Source organism: Bos grunniens, chromosome 20, assembly GCF_055505025.1.
Source record: "Bos grunniens cultivar Pamir isolate PY7600 chromosome 20, Bosgru_T2T1.0, whole genome shotgun sequence".
In the NCBI taxonomy this organism is placed as follows: Eukaryota; Metazoa; Chordata; class Mammalia; order Artiodactyla; family Bovidae; genus Bos; species Bos grunniens.
This window is the reverse complement of record NC_141184.1, coordinates 66,161,910-66,179,681: the sequence shown is the minus strand read 5'-3', so window position 1 is coordinate 66,179,681 and position 17,772 is coordinate 66,161,910. Positions and strand designations below refer to the sequence as shown.

Here is a 17,772-nt window from a genome sequence, read left to right as displayed (position 1 = left end):
CATTGAGGCATAGAGAGGTTAGGTAACTTTTACCTAAAATCAGAAATATAGCAAGTGACAGAGCTGAGATTTAATCTCACCTGTCTCTTTTGAGTCAGGTCAGTTTCTCTGTAATCCTTCGACCCTTCAGTAACCAGTTGTCTAAGTGATGTCATCACTAACATTGTTTTTTGAGACAGACCCAGAAGGATGATCTTGGGGGTCCGGGAAGATGTGGTACTGACTTCTTCACTGTTGAACCTAAGTTTCATGACTTTGATCTCATTGGGGTCAAACTTGGGCAGCATGACAGAGGCACCTGGTGTCAGATAAACCCAGATGTGGGAGGAGAGAAGAAAGTTGCACTGTGACCTCCTCTGAGCTGAAAGCCGATAGCCTGACCCAGTACCTCTGTGTTCAATTTCCTGCCTTTTTTTGGGCTACTTGAACTTTTTTTTTTTTTTGTATTTCATTTAAACTTATATGTCACATTTTGGACTTCACCTTTTGGTATGTTTTGGTTATGCTAGGGGTTACAATAAGCATAATTAAATTTTTATAGTTTAATTGGAATCAATACTTTACCACTTCAAGTGGAATACAGAAATAATACCATCAGATTGGCCCCTTTACCCTTCACTTACTGTCTTATATACTACATCTACATATACATACTTGGAGAACCTCATGACAGAATGTCATTATTTTTGTTGTCAATTGTCAAACATCTTTTCCAGGGCTCTACAAGAGAATAATTGTCCATTATATTAAATATCCCTCATATCATTCTCCAACAAAGGGCTTCTCTACATCACTCCAGACCCTCATTTCTTTCTGCACCCTCTCTCCTGGCCTCAAATATCAAGAATCCTGGATTTTACACGAGGCAGGCCCTTATCCTGGACCTTACTAAACTCTCAGGTCCTGTGGTTTTCTGCTTGTGACTCTGTCGTAAGCTGTGTTAAGGGGACTTCCCTTTTCCTTTGGAGGCAGCAGTAACAGGATCAAGTACAAGTGTTCACAGTTGCTTCCATTAGGTTGCCCTTAGTGCCTGCACCTGAAAATCACCCAGGTCTTTGGAAAAGCAGGGAAGGGAGGGCTCACATTTATTGGAATACCTCCCTCTTATATGTATGCATTCTTCTATTAATAGAAGTGGCCTACTCAGCTCTGATGCAATATAGCCTCTATTGTCTCATAAACATCTCTTTTTCTATACACAAACACACACTCACACACACACATATACACACACCCACTTCATTCCTAAACAGTACAGGTAATATATGTGTCTTCTCCTGGCATTTTAACTAGGAGAGTGTATGCTATGCTCCATATGTGAACACCAGCCAAGGTGACCAAATAATTTATCGTGCAAGCTGGGATACTTTTGACAGTGAAAGAGGATGCTATTACTTATACCGAGACCTTATGAAGTACATCATAAACAGCATTGCAGCTGGGAATGAATGGCCAGTGGTGATGTGGATACGTCTGGGAGGAACTAGTGGAAACAGTCTTGACCTCAGAGGATTGAAAGGGCATGTAAGAGCAATCTCCAGGGATGAAACAGTTCAACCATTCAGAACCCTGTCCCTGAGCTGAAAGGGGCTTCCTTGAGTGCAATATCTTCTCATATTCACAACCGCTTGGCAAGGGAGATGTTATTATACCCATATCAGAGATAAAGAAGGCTTGGAGAGGGAATTCAAAATGTCCCCACAGCCGGAACTGCATAGTACTGACTCCAGCACTTTGCCCTCTCTGATTCCAGACACCAACCTAGAATCTCTGTAACGTGGACTGCATACAAATTTTGACAACAGTGGATCAGGGTTCAGATACCTGCTGCTCTGCTAGCTCTGTGACCTTAGCTGACCTGCATGGTCACAGCATTGTGAGAAAAGGTGCTTATGTTTATGCACTGCTAGTCATGCACCTTGCTCTGAGCTAAATGCTTTTTGCAAGTTATCACATTCACACTTCACTCTAACCCCATCATGTAGGCACTATTAGAAATCACAATTTGCAAATGAAAGAAATAGTCTGAAATAACCTGGAAAAGGGCCCAAGGCATGGTAGATAATAAATATTAGTTCTTCTTTCCATACACAGGTCAGAGCACGGTGTTAAGTCCTGAACAATTTTGTGTTTCATAATATTGTCCTGGAAAATCTTCGGAGTGGTCCCTTTTCCTAATGAATATGCAGCCTCCTCCAGTTTTTCTAAAGGCTTAAGGGTTGCTTGTATAATAGTACAGTGCCTATTAATTTCTTTCTTTTTTTTTAATGGCCAGAATCCCTCCCACTTTCTTGAAACCATTTTGTCCCATGCTGTGGTTGTGGCCATGCATGAGAAACAGCAGGTGGTGCCAGATGACAGATGGTGTGGGAGCCCGTTTCCCGGTGGGAGGGGGCGCGAGCGAGCGAGCGAGCAAGCGGCAGACAGCTGCCAGGAGCCCGCTCGCTGGCGCCTCGCTCTCAGAAGCTCCCCATCCAGACGCACGCAAGGCGCTGTCCTTTCAGCACCACAAGCTCCGGCTGAGGAGGCAGGACTCCTGGCCGCCCTCCTCCTCTTCAAACTGGTTTGAATCTGCTCTGACCCCCAGAGTGCTGCACAGTAAGTAGGCATTTGTTTTTGCTATAACCACTCCCCAGTATCCTCCAACCCTTGCCCATCCCTTTCACCCCCACAACAACCCTATTTTGTCTAATAACGTTCCAATCAGCAGGATTGACAAGAAAAATTCAGTTGTGCTGGGCTTCTGGGGGTGGGGAGAGAACACCGTTTGACTTCCAAGGGAGCTGGAAAGAAATAAATGTGATTTGTTTATTTAGTTGGCAATCTTGCAATACGGGGGTTGCTAACTTTCCGTGGAAACAAACAAAAAATGGCCCTTTGCTATTGAGGAAATGGAGGCATTCCATGGCTGAATAACAGGATCAGGTTCAAGACAGTCCTTTTTTGTTTTAAGAAATTGTATCTCCTGTACAACCTACATATTGTGTAAAAGGGTATACTACACATAGAGGCATTAAATGTGTTTGTTGTATTTTAGGGAGATTAATGGGGGGAAAACACAATATAATAAAATAGCTATCAAGATGGTAAGGTGAAATTTATCATACTGCAGGATGACCCAGAATAATAGGATTTATTTTTTTCACTAAGAATTAGCTTTCCACTGAGATTATGTGATTATGATAGCTCTGGTGTCTTGGCTATATTTTTAAGGTTGTATATTTTGTGTATAAGACTGGGATTTTCCTTGAGTTTCTCAAATTTGAAAGCTGGTAAGTGCCAGAGGCAGGTGGCATTTCTTGATGATTAAAGAAGTTTTCCTGGATAATAGGGATCATGTCAGGAAATCTAGCGGAAGACCGATGACTGATGTCTACACTGAAGCCGCCAGAGTGGAGCTGTTGAGGGCAGTGCTGTCTTCTCTGTCGTCAGCCCTCTCTTTCCTGCCTCTCTCCCCACTGTAACTAGAATTCTACTGCTTGTCTTAGGTCTGGGAAGAAAGGCGTCAGAATGGTGAAGCTGAACAGTAACCCCAGCGAGAAGGGAGCCAAACCACCGTCGGTTGAGGACGGCTTCCAGACCGTCCCTCTCATCACGCCCCTGGAGGTTAATCACTTACAGCTGCCTGCTCCGGAAAAGGTAAAGCAGGTGCCCCGGTCCTCATCAGCAGCCCCTGTGCTCCCCCATCTCAGGAAATAAAGCAGCAAGAAAATCCCACCTCCCTCAAACCCTTTCATTCCCTTACCAGCCAAATACGTTCCATTTCTTGTAAAATGTAGTTATTCCTTCTAGAGACATGACACCTCTTGTGTTGTTTCAGATTTATGGTAAGTGCTTATTCATGTTTTTGTTCACATATGTAGGCAAAAACATTAATTTTTCTTTTAAAAAGTTTTATCACAGTGGATGAATACTAATAAGCTTCTAGATTTGAAGAAAAAGAAAATGGTCTTGATTATTTGAGGAAGGTCTTTTAAAAATTGAGTGCTACAAATCGGAGGACAGAGAATTGGATTCAGTCCAATAAGCATTTAGTTTGCATCTGCTAAAGCCATGTTCCTACCCTGGAAGTTGGTTATAAAAACACACATTACAAAATCCCTCATCAATATAAGACTTAATATAAAGCATCATGGTAAATGCAATGCCTGAGCGTTACGAAGATTGTGAGATCACTGGGGTGGAAACAGCTAAATTCTGTTGTGGCAGAGAGGGAACTGGGAGGACAGGTTAGGTCAGCTGCAGAGGGGAACATTTGAAATTGGTTTTTAAAGGTGAGTAAAATCCTCCCAGGTAGGCCATTGGAGGGAAAGGCATCTAAGGCAAAGGGCACAAATGTGCAAAGCATGGAGAGCTTTTGGAAAATAGCATGACTGGAATAGAGTGTTTTTTGGGGAGGCGTGGCTGGAAATGAGTGACTGGCTGATGGCACATCTCCTGACATGGGAGTAGTCCATGAAGAATGGAGGTGATCATTTATACAAAAGTGGGGGAGTTATCCTATGAGCACAGGTGGGAGAAGTGATATTAAGATCCCTCTGAGAGAACTTGGGGTTTTATAATGTGAGCTTTTGCATGCCATAAGAGATAGATTAGGAGGCAAATGATGAAGTTCCCTAGCTGAAGAGTGAACAATGGATCATTCCATTTGTTTGATTTTCTCATTGGCATCTCCAGGAGGGCATTGTGTGTCTTAACCAATTGGCTGTATCCAATGAACAGAAGAGAAGTCAAAGCTAGATAAAGGGCCTGGCTGATTGGCTGAGGGTTGAGTCATCTGTTTTGAAAGTGCAGAGGTTGTCAATATGAAAATATGCATAGGGGTTCCAGAAATAAAGAATCACTGAGCCATCCTGAGAAACTGATAAGGCCCTTTGAAAATAAAATTTGCTAACAGGCAGTTAACACTGTTACTGTGAAGGAGTAATATGAATTGGGTATTGGTTACCTGTATAGCAGAGGTTCTCAGTTTGTGACTGTATATTAGAGTTAACTGAGGAACCTTGGAAAATCTTGATACCTAGGCCACACCCCAGAACAATTGTATCAGAATCTCTGGGGGGTGAGACCCAAGCATCACTATTAATTAAACCTTCCCAGGTAGACTCCTGTGTGCCGCCAAAGTTGAGAACCACTGTGCTAGATGCACATTACCGGGGGGTTATACATCCATCCACGGTTTGCAGGCAAAAGGTGGAGGAGGATCAGAGAAATTTGGTGATTTATCCAAACTCACAGAGGAGTAAGTGGCAATGCTGGAATTTGATCACAGATTTAGTGGAAACTGAGGACAAGCAGAGGGGATATTCACTCAAAGTTTTGCGAAGTTTTAGGAAGAATCTTTCCCCTGTAGTCTCAAGAATCTTTACGTCCCTGAGAGGCATGCAAGGAAAAGGGACTGGTGAGGTTACATCTCCCCTTAACTCTACACACACCTGCGGGCCATCCAGAGACATCATGGTCTCTGTCACCCCTTCCTCCCCACCCCATTTCCCACCTCCAAGGACTGCTTTCTCTCCTTGAGACAGGAAATGTGCCTGATAACAACTAAGCCAGTCCAGATGTGCCAAAAAACTGTCCCAAAGCCTGAAGATAAGTACACTGTGGACTTGCAGGCATGGAAAGGGAAATCAGTGCATCCTGAACCTTGAGTGGACACATCCCCAGGGGCACCTCACAGACTTTGGCAGGTGTCCTTAACAGAGCCTTCATACCAGGTGGACCTCAGTGTCCTCTGTGAAGTGAGGAGGATCACACCTACTTCGTTAATAGTCGGAGCAGTGTTATATTTGGCCATATGTATACAGTGCCTGGCACAAAACTAGCCACAAGAGATAATAATTATCATTTTCATTTGCTACTTTTGCTAGATTTTAAGTCAGAAGTACACACGTACACACAAACACAGAATTTTCTTTCATCCTTTCAGTAGTTAATAGGATCTAATAAAGGAGTTGCTTCTTTAATCCAGTTTTTAAAGATGATGAAACTCAGGCATGGTGGTAAAGTCACTTCCCAAATCCGAGAGTTGGTAAGCCTCCTGGAGGATCCAGAGCCCAGGCAGTGCTGTTCTAGAAACTTCCACCTCAGCAGGAATAGGGGGCCAGCTGGCTCAGCCTCAGCCTCCTCGTGGGTAGAGGGAGCACTCAACCTTACAGGGCTTTAGAGAAGGTGAAGCGAGCTCTGACACATTTGTCAGCTCTCTCATTGGGTCCAGCCAGATGGTGAGGGTTTAAAGCTAAAAAGTTATCAGAAAGGTGTATATTAGACCCCAATATCACGAGTTTTCTTCCTGAAAATGTAAAATGCAGAGTGTGCTTTGGCATGTAATACTGACAATTATTTCTAGACTTGTCCACTGAGTACTCTTAGTATGGGATGTGAGCTTCTGGGGGAAAGGTTTTGGAGGCTAAGTGGAGAGGAGGAGTATGTCTGAAGCCTTTGCTCTGGGCCAGAAATGGGCCATGCAGGGCATCCACAGCTATGGTTTCAGTTAATCTTCCCAGCAACCCTATGAGGTGGGTGTTAGTGCACCCATTTCACTGGTGGGGAAACTGAGGCTTGGATCAATAGACTTGCCCAAGCTTCACAGAGAGAGTGGAAGAGCTGAGTTTGGAAGCCCAGTGCCCCTGATACCTCGGTTTCCCCTTCTGCACCTTGCTGCCTTCAATAACGAGAAACTTCCCACCCCAGGCAGTGCTTCCTCAGACTCTACATCCCTTCATCCCTGGCCGAGGCTCCTTGTTGTGCTCTCTTGGGCCTGCAGGTGACGCCTGGGGCCATCCTAGAAAGAGAGCATCACAGCCTCCAGTGCTCCCTCCCTCCCCAGTGCTGGAGAAGCTGTGCCTACCTTAGGAGAGGAGGCCTCATGCCTGTTTCCCCACCTCTTCTATCACTCTGATCAGTCCTCCACACCACACCTGTGGTAGTGCCCCCAGAGCTGTGATCAGTCCTTCTCCCTTGGAAAGCATTTCTAGTGCTCCCCACAGGATACAGTCCTCCCCACAGGGTACAGTCCTCCCCGCAGGATACAGTCCTCCCTGCAGGGTACAGTCCTCAAATCCTGACCTTGACACTCCAGGTCCTCCATCACCTGCCCCACTGGCTTCCATTCCTACCACTTCTCACTTTGTCCCTTAAACACCAGCATGGCAGAGCTACCTTGAGCCATTGATCTCAACCAGGGGGTGACTCCCCTCCCTGCTAGAGGGACATTTGGCTGTGTCTGGAGACACTTTTTGGTTGTGACAATAAGGGGTGGGGTGCTTTGGGCCAGGAATGCTGGTAAATGCCCTACAATGCACAAAATGCCACCCCTGAAGAACTGTCCTGCCCAAAATGTCTACAGTGCTGAGGTTGAAAAACCAGCCCTGGAATTTTCCATACTGTCCAGGGTGTTTCTTGCTCCCTCCTCCTTGCCCACGCCATTCCTTCTGCCCAGAATGCCCTGCTTGTCCCTTGTCCTGTCTGATAAGCCAGTGCTCATGGTAGCTGGAAACCCAGTTCAGACGGCAGCTCTCCTGGACACCCTCCCAGGCCACTCATAATTATAGCTAAGGTTACACTTACTATGCTGGGAGGAACTCACTCATTCTTTCACTCACTCATCCAGCATTTCTATGGGGCACCTTCTATGTGCTGGGCGCTACGTTAGGCTATACATACACAGCCAGGAAAAGTCAGGCATGGTCAATACTTTCATGGAGCTTCTAGTCCCAGTGGGAAAGAGGGTCTTCAAACAGGCCAGCACACAAATAGAAGTTCAGAGATGCAACTTGCAAGAAGGGCTATTAAGGAAAGAGTAAGGTGCTAGATTGTAAAGGCTAAGACTTAAGAGGGCTTAATTATGGTGGAACAGTGGTCAGGGAAGGTCCTTCTGAAGAAGCATCCCTGGCTGAGAGCTGGAGGGTGGTGGGGTGGGGGCGGTGAGGGGGGTAGAGGCAGAGGGGTAAGCATATGGACAAGCCCCGAGAGGAGAAGGACAGTCAGGAGGTCGAGTTGCCTGCGTGCGTGAGTGGGGTCAACGTGGCACGCGAGGTGCCGAGAGGAGGAGGAGGACAGTCAGGAGGTCGACCTGCTGGGTGCGTGAGCGGGGTCGGCGTGGCACGCGAGGTGGAGTGGCCGCCAGTTCACGTGGTACGTTTTCGGAAGGCGTTTAAAGAAGTCGAGTAACAGAATCAGATTTCTATTTTAGGAAGATTACTCTGGCTGCTGTGGGCTACCCAACGGCCTGGTCTTTTCTTCCCCCTTTCTTCCAATCCATCTTCCAAACGAGGCAGCACCAGAGAAATTTCCCCCAAATAGAGGCTACTGGGTTTCTAGCTGCACCCTCCCTTCCATGAGTCGGGGAAGAGAAGAGTAGCGGGCAGGAGATCAACTAGAAAGTCTCTGCTGTGTTTGTGATCGGCACAGAAATGGGGAGATGGACGGATTGATTATGGCAGTGCTGGGTCAGCCCTGAGGAGCTTTTCCCACTAGGCCTGAGGGTCCTGGCTCTGTCTCATCTTTGCAGCCTTGGTTCTGGCATATGGTGGGAAATCGGAAATGATGGCTGAATGAGACCCCGGCCTCTTGCCTAGTGTAAAGGTAGGCTTAGCTAATCCATTTAAATCTATGCAGTTTGGTAGCTCCCTCCAGGCCATGGGAGCAAGCTCTTGAGAAGTTGGGACATCAGTCTGTAGATACCAAACTCCAGAATGTGCCTTTGGTTTATTTAAGTGACCACGATAACCCAGATAACTGCACAATTCCTCTATGAGGTCATGACCACTATGTCCATATGAAAACAGGCTCAGAGAAGTAAAATACTATCCTAGGACACACCAAAAGAAAATGGTGCAACCAAGATCTGCACCCAGGAGTCTGGGAAATGCCAGCTAAAGGATGGTTATTCCCCTGAAAGCAAGCCAGATAGGCACAATGCTCCTTGGCAAAGGCCCAGATGAATCATGTATTCAGCAAAGCCAGCTGTGAGGCTCTAGGCAGTTTGTTCCTTTCCTTTCTCCTGATTACTAAATCTTTACATGTCCCACAGGAGGCTGGCTCACCTGCCTGTGGGAGGAAAGGAATGCAGGCCTTAAAAGATAGTTATTAATGTTTGGCACGCTTCACATTTTGTGTGGTAGACCACGTGTGCTCTGTTGTCCTAGAGACTTTATGCAAACCTCAGCTGAACTATTCATGTACTGTGTGGCTTTAGGCATGCTGCTTGGTGTCTCTGGGCCCTTTTGTTTCTTTCTGTGAAATGAGCATAATCGCTACCTAACAGGGTTACTGTAAGGAAACAAGTCAAAATTGTCTAATGACTCAAACATGGGGCTCATTGACAGTTTCCTTCCTCTCCTTGGATATTCAGACTGTGTCTCCCCAAAGTGACATTTCTGGAGGATGACTATAAAAGTAAAACTTGCTGAGAAGGATGGGGTTTCAATGGTGGAGGTTCAGGGTTCGATGGGGCAGATCTGGAAAGAAAGGAGCAAAGGAGACACTGCTCCTGTCACTGAGTCCTGCATGCCTTCTTGGTCTTTGTCGTGGCTTCACCAGAGGATTTGTTTTTCTCCCTGATACACAGGATCAGAGAACCAGCAGCCTTTCCCTGGGAAGCAGAAAATGCACATCCCTGCAGATTCCAGGCTGATACAGCCCCCTTGTTCTGCTCTTCAGGGGCTCACAAGAGGCAGACTGTGCATCACCCCAAACTGGGGCAAAGGCTCTGACTAGGTGATTCCAACAAACAGACAGAAAGTGACCAATAAGCAGGTTGAAAATTCTCTATAATTTAAAACATAATAATTTTAAATGGAACATAACATTTTACATATCTGATTGGCAAAAAAAAATAAATAAAGTGATAATGCCGGGTGTTGCTAATGCTAGGGGAAAGCAGATCTTCTTGTTGCACTCCGGTTGGTTATATAATTTGATGCAGTGGTTTTTAGAGGGTATTTGGACATTGCTTGTAAATTAGAACTGTATATCCCATTTGATTGGTATGTTGCTACTGGCAGCAGAAATTTATCCTATGGATATATTTTTCAAATCTGCAAAGCCATAAATGTATGTGGAGATTGGAGTGGTTAAACAAATGTTCTATGAGATTGAAGTGGTTAAATAAACCATAGTGCATGGATGTGGAAAAGTAAGCGATTGTTATAAGGATGAGACAGATTTGCTTGTGTTTGTGCTAATGTGGAAAAAGCAACAGACACATTGTTCCTTTAAAACAACTTTGAAGAATGTGTCATGGAGCCCCATTTGTGGAAATATGGGTGTATGTTTCATTCTTATAACTCATAAAACAGTCTTGAAAAGACACACAAAAAACCATCGAATGGTTAGGGACTATGGATGGGGTGGTTGGGGCCCATTTGAAGACTGTATGTATGTATATATATATATAATTCTACAAGTTTCATACTTATTTTCTTTACCATGAGGATATATCAAATTTTATATATTTTTTAATAAATCACTTCCATTTCACAGATGGTGAAGCAATCTCGGAGAGCTGAAGTGCCTTACTTGCTTATGTTCATGCACAGAGAGACAGCGAGCTAGTGAGCCAGTGCCCCTGCAAGCAAAGGGTGGCCTAAACAGAGACACACGCATTGTAACAATGCAGTTGGAATTCGAATCCTAATTCTACCACCTACTTGCTGTGTGACCCTGGGCAAGTTTACTAATTAACTCTGCCCCTCTGTTTTCTTGTTAAATTGAGGACCATAGTATCTTCCTTTAAGAAGTGTTTAAAGGGTCAAATGAGAAAATGCATGTCAAATGTCTATCACAATACCTGGCACAGGGTAGGTGCTTAATTTAAGGTTGTTGTTACAATTGGTGTTACAATCATCATCATCAATTCAGTCCCATAGTCAGGATCATTTTTCCTGGAGTGCCCAGGGGTGCAAGAAAGGTTGAACAGTGAGGGGGGCTGAGCTTCTGCCCTGTAGAGGATGGGTCTGGATGACTGTAGAGACTCCAGCCCAGGCAACTAGCCTCTGCTCAGAGCAGGAGTTGGCAGTCCCTGTAGGACCAATGAAGAGTCCCTCATCTTCCCCAGCTATATGCCTTGTCACAGTTGAAGAGTCATAGACTTACTGGGCTAGCCCATCTATATGTGGCCTTCCAGGCCAATATTCAATTCTACCCTGAGAAGTCAAAGGCCCAGCAAGGAAAAGAGATTTGAGCCCACAGACAGAGCCCTGGACTGGGAGGCAGCAGGTCCATACTGCAGTCTTTGCTGTGTGACCTGCAGCAAATCCCTCCCCCTTTCTGGGCTCCCATGTTCCCATCTGTGGATCGGTGGGATTGGACAATACTACCACTAATGTTCTTTGAACACTGATATCTTACTTGTGTTCTGGGCCTAGTACCAAACTTCAAGGGCCCAGGGAGAGACTCAGACCCAAAGAGATGGAGTGTGAGTTGAGGAGTGAGGTGGTAAATGGGAGAAGGTTCCCAGCTCTGTACCCAGGCCCCATTGGGGTAGCTTCACCTTGTCTCTTTAGGTGCAGGATTCACTCATTAGGGCATTCATTCAATAGCATTTATAGAGCATCAGGTGCCACAGGATCAGAGTTTGAGTGCTATGATTTTTGAATGATGGCCTTACTAGTGGCAATTGATTTGAGCCAGAAGCCCAGGCTCAAGCCTTGAGTCAGCCCATTAGTGGTTATGTGAGGTTGTGCCGTCATTTCTGCTCCCCGAGACTCTGGCTCTTGTAAAATGGGGGTACTCTCTCCTTCCTCAAAGTGATTGAAAGGATTGTCTGAGATACAGGATGTAAAGCTTTTGGTACAGTGCCAGGCACATAGCAGGTACCTTAAAAATTATAGAAAAGAGCATCATGTTCTTCAGTTTGAATACCAGCTCAACCACTTACCTGTCATTTGATCATAGGCAAGTGACTGAAGTCTCTGAGGCTAAATTTCCTCATCTGAAAGATGGGCATAATAATGATCTTAAAGGAGAGACGTGAAGGTCAGAGAGAATCTATAAGCGGGGGAGTGGGTGTGAGACTTTATGAGTACACATGAGTAGCACTGTGTCTGGCACACAGGAGGTGCTCAGAGGCAGGTTCATTGTCCTGCTCTAACTTCTCTCTTTGCTGCAAGAATGAGCTGAAAGTACAGCTTAGATCTATTTCTGGCCTGTGCCAGTCCAGCTCATAAAAATACAATTATGCTCCTTGTCAGCACTTCTGCACTTTTATTTATTGTTCCTGCCAATCCTGGGGCCTCTTCATGTGGGAACCTCTTCACTATTGATAATCCTGGGAAGTAGTATTTTAAATTTTTATGATCTGTACTTTGCGCCATCTGAACCACCATGTATTATCTGGCCTTGCCAGCGAAGGGGGAATATATCCAGACAAGGGGTCCTTTTGGGATGAATAATTTATCCCATTTTCACAATGCCAATTATGTTAAATTATGTTCTTCATATCGACTGCCAACAGAACAATAGGGGCTGATGTATTGATATGAGAAGAAAACAAATTTATTTCTTTGCCTAAATTCAAAACGATATTTGAAAACCAGGAGTTTCATTCTTCCAAGTATCTATAAAACCCTACTTTTAATAAAAACAAGTAGAAAGAATTTTTCCTCCCTCCTCCCCACTTTTTCATTACATTTCAGTTATTAATCAAGCAGGTCAGAGCTCCATTTTGCTCCATTTTTTTTTCAACTGCAGAAAATAGAACCTTTTTACCAAATTTGTTTTCTCTCTTCTCTCTTTCTTTGCATAAGCAAGCTGATTCCTCCAAGGTACAATTAATAATGATTGGCTAACATTTCTTATGCTTTCTCCTTCATAGTACTAAAAAAAAGTCACTGTTACTATGTCTCCTTTTATAGAAAGGATCTGTTCTGGCGGCAGTCCACGGGAACAGCACACCATGCTTCATCACATGCCCAATAGCTGGTTGGTTCCAGTAACTGTAGGGCTGTTTTTTCTTGCTCTCTTGCATCTCTCCAGTGTATCTCCATTGTGCCAGAGGCTTCTCCTCTAATTGTAATGCCTGCCTGGAAAGCCATTCTCTGGTTTATAAACCTTCCTTAGCTCCTCACTGCTCTCGAGTTCATCTTTAATATGTGAGGCAAGGCATGCAGAGCCTCGGCTTACCCCTCACTTCACCCGCTCTGTTCCCAGTCCACTGATTTGGGAGGATGGCATTGAAACATGTATAATATCATATATGAAACAAATCGCCAGTCCAGGTTCGATGCATGATACTGGATGCTTGGGGCTGATGCACTGGGATGACCCAGAGGGATGGTATGGGGAGGGAGGTGGGAGGGGGGTTCAGGATGGGGAACATGTGTACACCCGTGGCGGATTCATGTTGATGTATGGCAAAACCAATACAATACTGTAAAGTAATTAACCTCCAATTAAATAAATTTATATTAAAAAAAAAACTACGTCTTTGTGGTCCTCCCAGGTCCAGCCTCCTGGATGTCTTCTGAATGTTTGCTGGCTGATGCTCTCTTAGTCTAGAAAGCTCTTTTTATTTGGATTTTGGGAGGCAAGGATGGAAGCAAGGAAGATGGTTGGAGCAAATGTTCGTGGAGAGAGGATGGTGCTCTGGACTAGGGAAGTATAACTGGACAAATGGGTTTATTTGAGAGAAAGTTTTGAGGAAGCGGAGACTAGTGGTGGTGGGATGGATCTGGAGACTGAAGGGAAGGGAGGGATCATGAGGGACTCCTGTGTATGACTTGACATAACCATGGCTTATCATGCTGCTATTTTTCTTAGCTAGGGATTACACAAGGAAGAGAATGTCAAGGGCAAGATGGCTGGGGAAGGTGAGTCAGGGCACCCAAGAGCTTTGCTGTGGACACGATAAATTCGGGTGTGTCTGTCCAAGGGCAAACATCCAGTAGGGTAATCTGAATGCTGAATAGGGTCTGAACTGGAGGTGTAAATTTGAGACTTAGGAGAATAAAGATGGAGCTTGAAGTGATAGGAGTAAGAACCTTCAGAAGGAATTTGTAGGAAAGAAGTATCCCATGACCTAACCCTGAGAGATTCTAATGCTGAGAGGTTAAGCAGAGTGGGTGAGACTTGAGGAGGAAACTGAGGAGGGATGGTCAGTGAGCAGGAAGAGGACCATGGTCCTGGGAGGAGGACCTTTATGGAGGAGTGAGTGAGCAAGCCTGTCAAATATAACTGAGAGGTTGAAAAAGACCAGTCCAGAAGACTGCCCATTTGTTCCAGGCAAACAGGCAAAGACCTGCTTTTGATGTGGAGAAGGGGTTCTAATAAGCTAATATTTCCTTGGGGCAAAGGTAAAATATTAGCTGGGCTGCTTTTGGAGAAAGTATGGCTTAGCTAAAGGGAGGAGCAGATGACTGAGGATGGGCATGGGGTCAGGGGCCCCCTTGTCTGTTGGCCTAGTTTGAACCTGGCGGTTTGGGAAGTATTCTGAAGCCAAAAGAAGTGTTTTCATTAGAAACTCATTCAGAGCATAAGCAATATCACTTAGGTGTTCAGGGCAAAGCAGGACGTGGAGGGCTATGACCCTGACTCTACTAAACTCAGCATCCCTCCTATTATTGTAAATGGTAGTTGGGATACTATATATATATATATAGTATTATATATGTATATACTATATATAGTATACATATATAGTATATATATATTTGTTTTGATCATATAATGGAGAAGGCAGTGGCACCCACTCCAGTACTCTTGCCTGGAAAGTCTCATGGACAGAGGAGCCTGGTAGGCTGCAGTCCATGGGATGGCTAAGAGTCGGGCACGACTGACTGACTTCACTTTCACTTTTCACTTTCATGCATTGGAGAAGGAAATGACAACCCACTCCAGTGTTCTTGCCTGAAGAATCCCAGGGACAGGGGAGCCTGGTAGGCTTCCGTCTATGGGGTCGCATAGAGTCGGACATGACTGAAGCGACTTAGAAGCAGTAGAAGATCATATAAAAATTATTTCATTTATGTCGAACTTGATATAAATGAAATCACGCAGGATATAAAAAACTGTTTTGCATCAGATTCCTTCAGTTCAATGTAATGCCTGTGAGATTCACCCATGTGTATAGCATTGCTGTTTAACATTCCATCTTATGAGTAAACCACAATTTATCCATTCTCCTGTTAATAGACATTTGAGTTGTTCTCAGTTTGGGCTATCATGAAAAAAAGTGGTTGTGAACATTTTTGTATGTATCTTTGGGTGGATCCATCATATTCTGAGGTGATTTTTTTTTTTTTTTTTTTGCTGGTGCCAAGAATCTATTGCTTTTGTTATGATTTTAGTACATGGCTATCTTACTAAATTCTAATAGCTTTTCAGTTCATTTTTCTTAGAACACACTTGTATCAGATAGAAAGCTTTTCACACCAAATATCAGAAAACCCAGCATAAATTGGATTAAGGCCCAAAGAGTAAGATTTGACTCCTCCACCCCTGCCCCATGACTGCAGGGTTCAGTGTGGGTCTGGTTTCAGGCAAGGTATGATCCAGAGGTCAGGATGTCATCAGGGCTCACATCCATTTCTCCGGGTTCCTCTTGACTCTGTCCTCTTTTATATGCTGCCTTTGACCTCATCCTGGCTCCTCCTCATAGTAGCAACAAATGCATCAACAGTTTCAGAATGAGGTCCTCACTATACAGTCCAGAGGAAGACCGTGCTCTTTAAGGAGCACTCATAAAGAGCAAGGAGGCGTCTTCCCCCAAGTTTCCAGTCAGTATTGCCTCATATCCATTTTTTTTATGTAACGACACCTGACTGGCTTGTTTTATTGGAGAAGAGGACGTGGAGTTAACAATGTGAATGAAGACAGTTGGGACCTGAGGTTGGGAAGAACACCCTCCCCTCCCCATACAAGCCCACTGCCCCAAATAAAAAATAACCAACTATGGGAGAGCAGCTGAGACAGCGACTAGGGGGCAGGGGAAGGGCCATGTGTGTGCTGGGAGGGCCCAGAGGCAGCAGCTGCACGAATACACGAGTGTAAGTCTCGGAATCTTCCATGTAGGTCTGTATAAACATATAGATATGCTGTTCGCTTGTCTCCCCTTCTCTTCCTTCTGCTCCGTGCTGCCTGGCACGGTCCCAGCTCCTCTTTCCACATGAGGGCGAAGGGAAGGGGATGATGAGCAAGTCATCACCGGATGGCTATTAGACTCACATCCATCAGCTTCTGGATTTTCTGTGCTATCCCAGGATTCTTTAAGTGTTCACTGAGTGCCTGCGGGTCCTTCTGCATCTGTTCCAGGATGAGCCACATTTCTGGGTCACTCATTATTTGCTACACCTCCGGGTTGGCCATGGCCCACCGCTTCACATCTTCAGGGCTGTCGTGTTGGTTGTACTGGGCCATCATGCAGCGCTGGTAACCATCTGTGGCCTCCTTACAGTTGGAGTCCAGGTCGAGTGCTTTCTGGTAGACAGCCATGGCTTTCGTGTAGTCCTTCATCACCTCCAGGGTGGTGGCTTTCCGGGTATAACCCTTGATAAAGGTTGGCTCCACTCCTCACAGTCCTTGAGCGCCAGCTGGAACTCCAGGAGCTTGGTGAAGCAGGCAGCTCGGTTGCTGTACAGTTTGGCATCTTTGGGGTTCCGTTTGATGGCTTCTCTGTAGTGCTTCATGGCCTGGGAGTAGTCCCCTTTCTGAAAACACTCATTGCCTTTGTTCTTCTCCTCCAAGGCCAGGTCAGGATTTATGTAGGCCAGCCGCTCTTGCTCCTTCAAGATTTTCTCTGCCTGTTGGCATTTCTTGACCACAGCTGGGGTTCGGTGCTCTGCCAGAGACTTGTTATAGAAATGGATGGCATCCTTGTACTTTTCTTCTTTGAAATAAGAGTTGCCAATTCGTGCATAAGCTTTAGCAATCTGTCGGTAGTCTTCTCGGTTTTCTTGCCCCACTTCAATGGCCTCCTCACTAAGCTCCCAGCATTGACCATAGTCACCCTTCTCGAAGTACACGGCTGCTTGGTGGGTTATGTGAGTCATGTTGGTGGGATCCAGGTCCTTGGCTCTGTCGTAGCGCTTCGAGGCTGTGTCAAAGATCTTCTTCTTATAGGCTTCATTCCCCAGCTCTTTTTCTTTTAGCGTCTGCTTCTTATTCTCTGGAAGATCTTCTTCCATTGGCTCTGGTTTTGTCTCCTTTTTGGGGGGAGGTGGTGTCAGAGGTGTTGCAACTTCCTCCTCTTCATCCGTACTGCCCAGATTAACTCCGAGCAGGATGCTAAGAGTAGTCATGATCTAGGGATCTTGCAGTTTCGTGCCCAGGTTGGAGGGCTTGTTCTGCAGCTGCTCGATCAGTTCCCGGTAGGTAGGATCTGCAAGCAGAGTCTTGGTCCTGGGACCACTCTCCAACTTCTGGTACAGATTAGGCATGTTGAAAGGGTTCATGAATTTCCTTTCTGCCAACCGGGCCTCCATATTCTGTAAACCTTCTTTGAACTGAGGATTGTTTGCTTCATGTTTTAAACCCTCCTCATAGGTTTGCTTGGCTTCTTCAAATTGGTTTAAGAATTCAAGAGCTGCTGCTTTTCGTGAATAGCCCTTGCCCCAGTCAGGCTTTAGGTCAGCGGTTTTGCAGCTGTCCTCATAAGCCTTCTGGTAGTCTCCTTTCTTGGCATAGGTCGCTGAGTGATTGCTGTGGAGCACATGGCTCTGGGGGTCTAACTTAATGGCTTCAGAGTAGCACTGTAGCGCATCGTCAGTGTTGCCAGCTCTCAGGGCCTCGTTGCCCTTCTTGTTGAGCTCATTTACCTGCTCCATTGCCCGGTCT

General features: G+C 45.3%; 1 protein-coding gene and 1 pseudogene across 4 annotated transcripts in view; one reads left to right on the top strand and one right to left on the bottom strand.

Moving 5' to 3' along the window:
• Nucleotides 1–435: 435 nt before the first annotated feature.
• Nucleotides 436–17,772, top strand: part of NSG2 (neuronal vesicle trafficking associated 2) — a 73,589-nt gene continuing 56,252 nt past the window's right edge. The window contains exons 1-2 of one of the 4 annotated variants that reach the window (XM_086362161.1): nt 436–2,588; nt 3,469–3,639. In XM_086362161.1, the coding sequence (XP_086218287.1) occupies nt 2,268–2,588; nt 3,469–3,639 (492 nt within the window). In that variant the 5' untranslated portion in view covers nt 436–2,267. Of the gene's footprint in view, nt 2,599–3,468; nt 3,640–3,693; nt 3,828–17,772 lie in introns of those variants that run through there. The other 3 variants (XM_086362158.1, XM_086362160.1, XM_086362159.1) reach the window with 3 other exon arrangements.
• On the bottom strand, nt 16,141–17,762 carry LOC147350559 (stress-induced-phosphoprotein 1 pseudogene; annotated as a pseudogene).